Source organism: Lytechinus pictus, chromosome 2, assembly GCF_037042905.1.
Source record: "Lytechinus pictus isolate F3 Inbred chromosome 2, Lp3.0, whole genome shotgun sequence".
Taxonomy (NCBI): Eukaryota; Metazoa; Echinodermata; class Echinoidea; order Temnopleuroida; family Toxopneustidae; genus Lytechinus; species Lytechinus pictus.
Window position 1 is genome coordinate 6,106,328 of NC_087246.1, and position 13,880 is coordinate 6,120,207.

Genomic DNA, 13,880 nt, shown 5'->3' on the forward strand with positions numbered 1-13,880 from the left:
TTACCATTTCTAGAATCAGTGTTAGATTTTCAATTGTATTTATACACTTTTGTCAATCAGCAATATCAAATTGAAAAAAATTCGAATGGGTTGGGTCGAACTAATATCTTTAGCCCTCCTGTTGTACACTGTAAAAACGCTGTTTAAAATTCTAAGCATGTTGTTTAAGCCTGTCACTTTAACAACTACTGTTTTGATTTTTAAAACAACTGATTAAACTTTTTTAAACAACTGTTTAAACTTTTTAAACAACTGTTTAGACTTTTTGAACAACTTGTTTAAGAAGTTTAAACAATTACAAAAAGTTTAAACATTTTGTTGTTAGAGTGACAGGCTTAAACAACGTGCTATTTTTTTTACTGTGTAATTAGGCTCATGGAACCTTTGCTGCACAATACCGCCCTCTCTCAGCTGAAGCAACTTAACGTGTAAAATCGGCCTGGTAGCGGAAAAGGCCATATTTCTTTAATTAATGATATACCCTTTTATGTTTTGTATTTGAATATTATTTGCTGATGTTCATCAAATAATTAAATGATGATGATTTTTATGGTCCAATGCACAGGTTTCCCACTGTTACGTCCACCAAATAGGCCACTTGTGACGTAATGGAAATACTTGTATGGGGTTATTTTTGAGGGGGGGGGGGGGGCTTCCATAGAAGAATTAAAATTCTTTTGACGATTTCAAAATGAGTTCGTACATAGTCAATTTAACTCATCACCAAAGTGCCTCTGTATGAACAAATTACACAAATGTGCCAAAGGATGCTGGAAGAACCACGCCCGCTGAGAACATAGCAAAAATTATAAACATATGTCTGCCAAAATGTCCATGGCCATGGGAAGAAACCCCAGGGGACAGGGGGACGCGTCCCCCATACCCAAAATAGTAGGGGAGACACAATATCAAATGTCCCCCTACCATTTTTTGTATTTTATGATGGAAAGAAATACATAATCTAACTAAAACGTGTATTTTGGGTGATAACCCCCCCTTTTTTTTTGCTTGTCAAATTTACTAGGGTCGAAATAACCAAATATTCTTACATTTGTGGTAATAACCTTTTTTTTCTTTACTTGTCAAATTTTTCAGCCCCTGGTCTCCTCTACCTTTGGGGGAGAGATTTCCGCCCTTGTCCATGGCCCAGGGAAGCGGGAGAGCGATGGGATGCTGGGAATTATTCACCATACAACACCCCCTGGAAATCCGACTATGCTAAAATGCGGAAATTTGACAAAAATCACTTTCATTTTGGAACGAAAACCTTCCCCATTTCTTCCCTTCATTTTTGTCATTTTCTTTTTCAAAACATGCACCCCCTCCAAAATCGTTCCCAGGGCCCTGCAGATAATGGATCTTTTTTGAAGCAATAATAATACACTGTCCCACCATCATGTCAAAGCCGAGTTTGGGATCTTATATACCAATCTATACAGTAACCGTGGTGACAATTAAGCATGACATTCTCATTTTACTGCAACTAGTCTACATAATCTTTAAGGGCTTCTTTCACGTCTATGATCTGCTTAAAGCTAGGGTTACACCAAACCTAATTTCTCCCGAATAATTTCGGACCAAATCAGAGGCAAATTGGTCCGGAATTAGTCCCGAATTGGAGCACAATTGTCAAGAATTGACTTCCAAGAATTACCAAAATGCCTCCCAGAATCCAACCGAATTCCATCTAAATACATCTTGAATGTGGCCCGAATGAATTATGTCGTGGCCACATTCGGGATTATTTTGGAGGGTATTATAGTCCAGGATAGAAGGGGTCGAACCTTGTTTTTTTATATATACAATGTTTTTTTATGGTTTCTTGTCAATTCGAGGGTGCTGATTCCGAATCTGAATGATGCCACTCGTGTAACCTTGAGCATTTTCTGCAAATTGGCAAAATCCAATATGGCCGCCAAAATATTCAAATTACCCATGAAAATCATAAAATTGTCTACACATTGGCTATAGAGTACATGCAATTGTGCTGCCGGAGTGAAATAATATCTGAAAAAATGATTTTTGTCAAAATATTTATTTTCTTGATATCAAAATGGCCGCCATCATAGACCCCTGTACAATATGAATGGGGAAAATTAATTTTTACAAAATTGAGCACTGATATACAAGTAATTATGATCTATGAGTGAAGCAATGTCTGAAAACATGATTGCTAACGATATATATCATTTGTTATGTCAGTTATGTGATAAATCCTGTATTTTGATATTCAAAATGGCCTCCAAAAGCCCTAACACTATTATGTACAATGTGAATGGTGACACAAAAAAAATCACAAGAGTGAGCACTAAAATGCATTTTGTTAAGATAAACGAGTGGAATACTGACTAAAAACATTATTGTTAACGAAATTTATTATCTAACATGCCATGTATGTGATAAACCCTGTATTTTGATATTTAATATGGCCGCCAAAGGCCCTAAAATTATGATCTACGATGTGAGAGAGGACAAAAACAATAACAAGGTGAGCACTAAAACGTATTTTTTTTGGTGGTAAATTAGTGGAATACCGCCTTCAAATATAATTTGCAACGAAATATATTATTCGGGTTTCATATTTGTGTTAAATATTGTATTTTGACTTTCAAAATGGCCGCCAAAAGACATTGACTGTATTATGTACAATCGATCTGGGAAACCAATTTTCACAGGAGTCAGCACCATAACATGCATATAATTGTGATTTAAGAGTAAAATATTTTCTGAAAACATAATTTCTAACAAGATATATCATTCATTCTGCCAGGTAGGTGATAAATAATGTATTTTGAAAGTCAAAATGGCCGCTACAGGCCCTAACGGTAGGCCTATTATGTACTTTGTGAATGGGAACATATAATTTTAACAGAATTTGGCTTTGCTTGACTAAATGGTGTTGCATGTATGAGTGAAATATCGTCTGAAAATATGATTTCTAACCAAATAGATCATTTCTTATGTTATTTACTAGGTGATAAATGCTATATTTAAATTTCAAAATGGCTGCAATATGTTTCTTTGTGGAAATTATATTTCCCCATTCAAATTTTACATATTAAGATAAGGGACTATGGCGGCCATTTTTCATTTTTAAAAGGCTGCATTCATCACCTTTATGACACAAGCTATGATATATTTCGTTAGAAATCATTGGGTTTAGACAATACTTAACACCAGGGGCGTCGATCCATTTTTCAGATTGGGGGGGCAAAATCATTAACGTTCCAAAGGCGCTCGATCGTACAAAACACCCACCCACACACCCCCACACACACACACACACACACATATATATATATATATATATATATATATATATATAATATACACACACACACACACACATATATATATATATATATATGACTAATGAGACACAGACACGTATCTCACTACACAGATAGTACGAGTGCCAAGAGTGAGCTCAAATTTCTTTATATTCTGAGCTGAAAACTTGATATTCTTAGCATTTTTGGTACCAATGATTAAAATTTTTATCTAAAAGATAATAGATGCGAGCGCGAAGCGCGAGCTGAAAATTTTGATATTTCGATCTGAAAAAATGACAGTTTACTGGACGTTTTTGATAAAGAACAAGCTATATATCCAAGAAAAGATGATTGCAAATTGAAGCAGTTCTTTTGAGGCTTAGAACTGAAAACGGGACATTTACATTCACCAATTTAATCATGAAAAGTATGGGTTTTTGCTACAGAAATGATGCGAGCGCGAAGCGCGAGCTGAAAATTTTTATATTCCAATCTGAAAAGCGGACATTTTGAGCACGATTTTTAAAATAAAGAACGAGTTGTGTATCTCAATCTCGCTTGCTGAACATTACAATTTTGTTTTTTTTATGCATATCCGGAATTATTTGGGGGGGGGGCAAAATGATATGTTTGCCCCCCCCCCCAATATTTTCATTGGTGGGGCGATCGCCCCCCTGCCCCCCCAGGATCGACGCCTCTGCTTAACACTTACATCAAAATTAAGCCATTTTCATAGTAAAAATTTTGTCAAAATTATCTGTCCCCAGTTACAATGTACATACTACTTTGGGCTATGGCAGTAATTTTGAATTTCAAAGTAAGGCCTTTATTACCTTCTCAACCATTATGTGATGTATTTAGTCAGAAATCATGTTCAAGACCAAATTTACCTATACATCACATAGTTACGTGCGTTTTTTGTTCTCATTCTGGTGATGATTTTGTATTATGTTTTGAATGGAAATGAAATAAAAAGAATTGAATTGAATTGAAAATGATTAGTTTCTCTATACGCATGTTACAGAATTTGTAGGGGCTTGTGTGGCCGTTTTGAAAGTCAAAAATCAGTATTTATCACCTACATGGGAGAGGAAATGTTATATTTCATTTAAAAAATCACGTTTTCAAACAATATTTTCCTTATACAACAGAATTATATGGATTTCATAGTCAGGCAAATCCTAATTCTTTCAAAAGTATTTGTCCCCATTTACATTTTAGATAATACTGTAAGGGCCCATAGGGGCCATTTTGAATTTTACAAGACAGCATTTATCTCATGCATGAAAAAGGAGATGATATGTTTCGCCAGAAAACATGTTTTTAGACAATATTTCACTCGTAGATTACAATTACATTCATTTTGTTGTTTTTACTCTTGTGAAAATTAGTGTCTTCATTCGCTGTGTACATAATACAGATAGGGCCTATGGCAGCCATTTTGAATGTCAACATGCAGCATAATTACCAAAATTGCAAGGGAAATGATATGTTTCGTTAGAAATCCTTGTTGTCAGACAGTGTTACACCAATATTTCGCAGTTATTGGCATTTTAAAGTCAAACAAATTCAAAGGTTGTGAAAATTATTTGTCCCCTTTTAGACATTGTACACAGTATAAGTGGTCTATGACAGCCATTTTGAATATCATAATACAGCATTTATCACATTAGATAGTATACAAATGACATAGTTTTGTTAATAGTCATGTTTTCAGACAGTAGTCCACTCGCAGGTCACAATCACATGCAATAATAGTGCTCTTGTTTGAAAAAAATATTTTTCTTCATTCATATTCTACATAATAAAGTATACAGGGGTTATGGCGGCCATTTTGAATATCAATAAAATAAATATTTTGTCAAATATCGCTTTTCCAATTGGTATTTCACTTCTGCACAACAACTACATGCATTTTATAGCTAATGTGTGGGCAATTTTATGATTTTCATGGGTAATTTGCATATTTTGGCGGCCATATTGGATTTTGCCAATTTGCGGAAAATGCTCAAGGTTACAAGAGTGGCATCATTCAGATTCGGAATCAGCACCCTCGAATTGACAAGAAACCATAAAAAAACATTGTATATCTAAAAAAACAAGGTTCGATCCCTTGTCTATGGGGCCTATCCTGGACTATTAGCTGGTTTTGAACATTTCAAAACGAGCCGAATCCCTCCCGAATTTTCTCCAAGCATTCGGGGATGGAGAACAGATTACTCCCGATTGATTCTGGGAGCTCCCGAATCAGAGACGAATAGGTTCCGAATCCATCCGAATCAGGCTCTTTCGGGCAGAATCAGTTCGAATTTATTTGGGAGAATTCGGGTTTGGTGTAACACTAGACAGCTGGCATCCGTCTGTTTCGAGTTTTTAAAAATTGTCATATTGTTTTTATTTCTCCTCGTACACAGATGGCTCGCGATCGTGCAGCCGCCATTAATGTTAACAATGCAAAATCCCTCGACGGGGCTCATCGATTTTTTTCTTTATATCATAAAAATATATAAAAAGAACTGGACCAAAATAAAGATTATTATTCCGTTATCGCCTGAAATGCACCAAAACGGAAAAAAAACGTAATAGGAAAAAAACAGTGGCTTTCTTCGGCTGTCGCGCAACTCCCACTTCCCTGGTTTATCCGATCTTAATACATAAACCCCGGGACATAAATATAATTGAGTCCCTTTACAGATCGACTTCGGTCTCTGTAATTGTATTGGTGAGTGGAGCCAACGGAGTTCAACGGAACAACCGATATAACAGAGATCGAAGCTTTTGGTCTAGGGTAACCCTAGCTTAAAGCTAAGTTTACCCCGGATCTGGATCAGCTGCGAATCTATCCGAATAGTTGTATTCGGGTGGTTTCGGGAGTATTCTGTTCTCCCTCCGCGAATGCGAGAATATTCGGGAACATTCGCGGAGTAATTCGGCCGAATACCCTCCAAAATACTCCCGAATGTGACCACAAAAAAATTCATTCGGGCCACATTTGGGATATATTCAGATTACATTCGGTTGGATTAGGAGAGGCATGCGAATTATTCTGGGCAGATTCGGACCTATTCGTATCATTCGGGGCGTAACGGTCCGAGTTCGGCGCATTTTCTGACTCGGGTCGACATTCGGGTCGTCATTTAGCTATAATCGGAGCAATCGGGACTCATTCGTCTCTATTCTTGCCACTTTTTGGGTGGCATTCGGCCATTCGGGATGGCCGAAATTGATTTGTGTCCATTCTTGGCAATTCTGCGTTGAATCGGGACCTATTCGGGACCCATTCGTCTCTATAAAGGGAGCTCCCCGAATCAGAGACAAACAAGTTCCGAATCCACCGAAACCATCCGAATCAGGGCGTATTCGGACAGAATCGGTCCGAATCTAATCGGGAGAAATCGGATCTGGTGTAACCCTGGCTTAAACAAGGACTTTACGATTCGGGACGGAAACCTTTCCTGACAGCGGCAAGGAGAACAATAAAAAACGTGTTTTCCCGGGACTCTTGCATTCGCATACGGGAACCCTTGCAAGCGCACTCCATGTTCTAAGTTTTCAAGTTTCATTGATCGCTAGCTCACGCCATTTTCTTAGTTTTCATGATAACAAACTATGATTGATCGCTAGCTCACTCCATTTTCTTGGTTTCATGACATCAAACTATGATTGATCGCTAGCTCACTCCATTTTCTTAGTTTTCATGATAACAAACTATCATTGATCGCTAGCTCACGCCATTTTCTTAGTTTTCATGATAACAAACTATGATTGATCGCTAGCTCACTCCATGATTTTAGTTTTCATGACATCAAACTATGATTGATCGCTAGCTCACTCCATTTTCTTAGTTTTCATGACATCAATCTATGATTAATCGCTAGCTCACTCCATTTTCTTAGTTTTCATGACATCAATCTATGATTAATCGCTAGCTCAATGTTTCTAGTTTTCATAACATCAAACTATTATCGATCGCTTGCTCACTCCATTTTCTTAATTTGCATGATATCAAATAATGGTTGATCGCTGCCCTTTTTTCGGTTTTCATGACACCAAACTATGATTGCATGCATGATCGCTAGCTCACTCCATGTTATTGGTTTTCATGACATAACACTATAATGAATTGATCGCTAGCTCACTCCATGATTTTAGTTTTCATGACATCAAAATATGATTGATCGCTAGCTCACTCCAAGTTCTTAGTTTTCATGACATCAAAATATGATTGATCGCTAGCTCACTCCAAGTTCTTAGTTTTCATGACATCAAACTATGGTTGATCGTTAGCTCCATGTTTTTACTTTTCATAACATCAAAATATTATCGATCGCTATGTAGCTCACTCAATTTTCTTAGTTTGCATGATATCAAATAATGATTGATCGCTGCCCTTTTTTCGGTTTTCATGGCATCAAACTATGATTGCATGATCGCTAGCTCACTCCATGATATTGGTTTTCATGACATAACACTATAATGAATTGATTGCTAGCTCACTCCATGATTTTAGTTTTCATGACATCAAACTATGATTGATCGCTAGCTCACTCCATGTTCTTAGTTTTCATGACATCAAACTATGATTGATCGTTATAATGTTGCTCACTCCATGTTCTTGGTTTTCTTTACATCAAACTATGATTGCATGATCGCTTGCAAGCTCCATGTTATTGGTTTTCAAACAGGGGCGTCGATCCATTTTTCAGATTGGGGGGGGGGGGCAAAATCATGAATCGTTCTAAAGGCGCTCGATCTCACCAAACAAACTATGAGAAAGATACTCGGACACATATCTCACCAACAAATTAATGCGAGCGCGAAGCGCGAGCTGAAATTTTTTATAATGCTGACCTGAAAACAGGAATGGTACCTGTTTAGGACTGTTTGTAGCAGTAACTCATGTGGAGGATACATATCTCACTACACAGATAATGCGAGTACCGAGAGCGAGCTGAAATTTCTTTATATTCTGACCTGAAAGATTTATTTTTGGTACTAAAGATTAGGATGGGTATCTAAAATAACAATAGATGCGAGCGCGAAGCGCGAGCTGAAAATTTTGATATTTCGATCTGAAAAAATGGACAGGTTAATGGACGTTTTTAATAAAGAACAAGATATATATTCAACAAAAGGTTATTGCAAATCTGAGCGGGAGTTCTTTTTAGGTGTAGAACTGAGAACGGGACATTCTGTTCATCTAATTAATCATGAAAAGTATGGGTTTTGGTACATAAATGATGCGAGCGCGAAGCGCGAGCTGAAATTTTTTATATTTTGAGCACGATTTTAAATAAAGAACGAGTTGTGTATCTCAATCTCGCTTGCTGATTTCTGTGTAACACTGCAATCTTATTTTATTTTTGCACATGCAGCAGAATTATTGGGGGGGGGAGGGGGGGCAAAACGATATGTTTGCCCCCCAATATTTTAATTGGTGGGGCGATCGTCCCTCCCTGCCCCCCAGGATCGACGCCTCTGACATCAAACTATGATTGACCGCTAGTTCACTCTATGTTCTGGTTTCCAGCATGACATCAACTATGGCTGATTGCTAGCTCACTCCCTGCTCTTGGTTTTAATCATATAAAATCATGAATGATTAATGATGCAGTCCATTATTAGTTTCCCAGATTCGATCAAACTAGGATAATCATTGATTGCTCGCACATTCAGTTTTCTTGATTTTCTTAATGAACCAATGATTGATTACTGGTCAACTCCTTGTTCTTGGTTTTTATGACATATCTATCGTATCGATTATGAGAGAAGAACGTGTCAATAGGGCATAATACCATTGAGTGTGACGTGTGCTAGACAGGAATAACCGTCGTTTCTGGGGATTTATTCAACAATTTCTGACATTTTACTGTAATCCCCATATGAGCCAACGCAGTTCAGCGGAACAACCAAAATACAGAGACTGAAGCTTTTGGTCTAGACGTGTGCGTACTCGATTGTTTTCTTCAGTGCCCCTATATAAATTAGACCCGTTTTAAATCCGAAGCCCTGCAGCTGTCATGTTTCGTGTAATGATCGATGTAGAATGTGACGGATTATTTTTTTTATCTTGTTTCTTTTTAGATGCCTCAGAGAATGGCTGGATCCACAGATGATAAATTGCTGACGTCCGATGAGGCCTTTTACTTCGTCCAAGATGTATTGGGCATGTCTTCCATCAAGCTGAAGGATAATCCACAGGAGTTTCTCAAAGACCTCATCAGAACATATTTGCATCATATCCCCTTTTCGAACGTCCAAAATATGGCGACGCCTCAGCACTCTAGACACGTTCCTACCGTATCCGAGATCAAGAGATATATCTTCACTAAAATTGGCGGAATGTGCTACCAACACAATGTTGCATTTTATCTTCTACTTAAAGCATTGGGTTATGATGTTTCTCTCATCGCATGCGACATTCAACACCCCAGTGACCACGCCGCCATCATCGTTCATAGTTTAACGAATGAGGGTAGCAGACATTACGTCGATGTTGGTAACGGGACTCCATTGTTTAGCGTGGTTCCTTTCGACTTCAAGGACGAGTCGCCTCCATATCATCACTCTTTCCTGCGTTTCAAGTTTTCCCGCCAGGGTGACATCATATATTGTTTGCATCAAGTTGAAGGTCATCCAGCCAAGCAGACGATGGAAGCTAATCGTATCACCGATGGCTGGTATCGATTTATCACCATACATTTCAAAGAAGGTGTGGCGATATCACACTTTGAACCCAGTATGACGCCAATTTATGTCGGTTGTTCTGATACACCGAAGAGTGTCTTCCTGACAAGTGTAAGGTGCATGGCGTTTCCTAACGGTCGTTTCGTGTGTATTAAAGACACTACTTTCTTGATCGAGAATGAAACTGGGAAGATAACCAAATCCTACTTTAGGTCCCTTGAAGAGATCAAAAAAGCATTTGCTCGGTATTTCCCTCAGGTCTCACAGGAAATGTTAGATGTTGCCTTGAATGATGAATTCATAACATTAGATTACAAAAAGGGAATTCTGTGAATTAGGCTACATGTAATTAAGAGAATTATGTTAGAAGGAAAGAGGGGTGGGGTGTTCACACCCTGCTTCCTTAGCCTTATAATACAGTGCGTCCCACAAAAAACGAAACCGAGATTTAACGATGATTTAACATATCTTAATCATAAATACAATAGACAAATGACCTACCAATGTAAAGCTTAGAATCTCCTATTTCATCTGATATTACTTATATTATTCCTCATTCACGCATGAGTGAGCAAAAAGAATTTGAAGAAAGGATACCAAAAACTCATTTGGCGGGGGGTATCTGAATTTCAAAAAGAAAATCACATGCCTAAAAAGTTCAATATCTGCTCTTTTATTTGATACCTTAATCACAGAAAATGGTCAAGAAGTAAACAAGTTATGTTCCCTCGAAACAATGCTTGTATTTCCATAATTTCATTAAATAAACGTGTTTTCACCGGTTTCCTACAGAAGCTATCGCACGGTAACAAAAGACTAAATGCATGGCTGATCGTCAACAAAATGGAGTGTCGAGTGAGTTTAAACGCTGGCCTGTAAAACCTCTTCATTTTATGAAATTATTGAAATTCAAGCCTTATTTCAAATAACCAGAACTTTGTTATTTCTCGACCATTTTCGGTAATTGAGGTATCAAATTAAAGAGCAGATATTGAACTTTTTGAAAATGTGGTTTTCTTTTTGAAACCCAGATACAGCCCGCCAAGTGACTTTTTGGTATCCCCTTTTCAAATTGTTTTTGCTCACTCATACGTGAATAAGAAATAATCTAAGTAATTTCAGATGAAAGAGGAGATTCTAAGCTTTACAATGGTAGGTCATTTGTTTATTTTATTTGTGATTAAGTTATGATAAATCATCGATAAATCTCGGTTTCGTTTTTGTGGGACGCACTGTATAGCGCATTTACTTTATCAATACTCAACTGCGCTTTACATTGGTATCATAATGTTACTATCCCGGCTGTAGCCGAGCTGCCACATATATGCTCAAGCATTCGAGGAATTCTTCCTACCGGGTACCCATTTACCTCATCTGGGTGAGTGCAGCACAGTGTTGGTAAATTTCTTCCTGAATGAATACACGGTCGTCATGGATGGGAATCGAACCGACGTTCCTCAGATTGAAAGATGAGTGTCGTAATCACTAGACCACCATGGCTACGGGAAAAAAATGTGAATTTATTTATGACAAAGTAATTGTCAAAATTCTGGACCAACGGTCTCCAAGTAAATTAATTTCAGCCCATTTTTATTGATCAGTTATTAATAATTGATTTGATAAAACATGTATTTATTCTTAACAATCACACTTCTTTCAATTCATGATAAAATGTTATTTTGCGTTTTCTGTATAACAGCAAGTGGTAGAAATATTTTTTAAAGTACGTGTAGTAAATATCTACAAAATATATTTGATTGTACAAAAAAAATTTTTTTTCAATTGCACGAGCGGAGGGAGGGTTCTTATAAGTATAGTCATAAACAATTAGCTCAGTTCATTTGAATTTTATTTAGTTTAATTTTCATGTATTTAAAATAATATATACATGGCACATAAACTACAGTAACAAAGTACATTGGGATTTATATAAGGAATCTTGGGTCAATAATACTGATGCTTTCGTTTCGAATTTGACTTTACAAAAATATACCCAATTATTATACCAAATGTCTATCTTCCAACTCACTACAGTAATTAGATCAAGGCCAATAAGTCAAAATTATGATGATAGTAAATCATAATTTATCAAGGCCCCGTTGCATAAAAGTTACCATTATGGTAGCTTTACCATGTGAGTGGTATCTTGCATAGAATCTTTTGACTCTGATTGGTTGTTTATCATCGTTACCATGGTAGTTATCATTGGATGGCAAAGTTAGCATTATAGTAATGCAACGGGTCCCTAGATTGTTGATACACTCTTAAAATGATTGGTCAAAGTACATGTAACCAATCTGTCGGTCAAAGTGTCCGACCGATAGTTTCTAACTAATAAATTGGTTTATTATAACAATTTTTATCTGTCGTAAGCAATTTTATTCAACAACACACTGGTTATTTTGACAAATCCTTTTTTAAGGTTAGTATATTATAAAAATCAGCTCGCATTAATTCTTTAGTTAGGTGCACATCGTTTTAATGATTGAATTTTTTTTAATGTTTAATTCTCATGTTTAATACATGAAATTCCCAAAAGTTTGATCTAGCGATTCGTGCTCGCAACTTCTCGCTATTATGCCCTAGCTTTTAACAGTAATTAGCGCCATAATAATTGACCAAAAAGCGAGTTTTACAACTTCATATTTTGATCCCCCTGAACCAATCACTCGCTACGCTCTCTCGCGGAAAAAAAATAAAGCCTGAATATATATATTATCAATCAGAAATCACTAAAAAGGGCTTGCTCAACTCAATAACTACAAAACACATAATTACTTCACGCATAATTTATATAATCTCATGGTGAAAATGGCATGCGGACAAGATCGATCTATAATTCCGTTTAAAATGGGCATGCACGAGGGATAACCTTATACCTTTTTGGACATATTACACAAAATGGGGTCACTTCTACAGCCGTTGGTAGTAAGGGGATACCATTCCCAACTCTTTCAGATGTAAAAGTACCTTCATGATAATCTCAGTCCACTTCCATCTCTTACTTTCAAGGTTTTTCATATCAGAAAAAATATCAATGCATCTCCTCCAACTATTCCTGTAAAAGTTCTGTATACCATGGGTGTCGATCCGGGGGGGGGGGGGGGATTTATCCCAAAGAAATTCAGGTGGGGAGATGGCCTGTACGATCATCTCCCCTATATTTTGAGGGCATAACAAAACAGTTTCTCCAGAAAAATCAATAAATTTATTATAATACATAAACTCGATAAAACTTGACAACACAGAAATACAAAAAAGAAAGAAAAAAAATTAAGTTAAAGCACTTATCTGTATGTGATAAGTGAACTTGCCGATATAGGGCAATATCACGAGCAATTAATACATGCGGATGATGTATAGGCCCTAAATTTATAGATTTGACTTTTATATAAACTATATGACAAGTTTGTACTTTAATGTTGCTACTATATTTTGCCATGATAACAATTATGTCAGAATCTGACACGAGATTTAAAAAATAAATAATTTTGTAATCTTACTCATAGAAATGACATTTTGAACTTACACAGTACTGTATTGTCATGGTTTTTACCTTATAAAAGTAATCAATAAAATTGTTCTAACTGGTTGTTTTACGCGTAACCTATGCCATTCCATATTCAAATAGGCCTACTTTCATTTTTCTGTCAATGTTTTGAGTTGTTCTTTTTCTTTGAATAAAATACTTGTAAAATTGAAACTTGCATGTTGTGTGGTAATTTAATAGTGAAAGTGGACTTCAATATTATGGCATAGAAAGTGATTTTAGTATACTCTAAAATGCGATTTATTTCTTAAAACATCCCTACCGTGGGAGGGGGATACCCCCTCCCACACCCTCGGCGAGACTCAGACACCAATCATCCCCCTCCCCCATCATCTCCAAGAAATCGACACCTACGACACCCTGTGTACGGC

The 13,880-nt window shown here is 36.8% G+C and overlaps 1 protein-coding gene across 1 annotated transcript; it reads left to right on the forward strand.

The window, feature by feature from the left end:
* The first annotated feature begins 9,350 nt into the window (after window positions 1–9,350).
* LOC129254935 (uncharacterized) lies at window positions 9,351–13,645 on the forward strand. Its single transcript, XM_064108090.1, has one exon. The coding sequence runs from the start codon at window positions 9,357–9,359 to the stop codon at window positions 10,290–10,292; it is 936 nt and encodes a 311-aa protein (XP_063964160.1). The 5' UTR covers window positions 9,351–9,356; the 3' UTR covers window positions 10,293–13,645.
* Window positions 13,646–13,880: the final 235 nt, after the last annotated feature.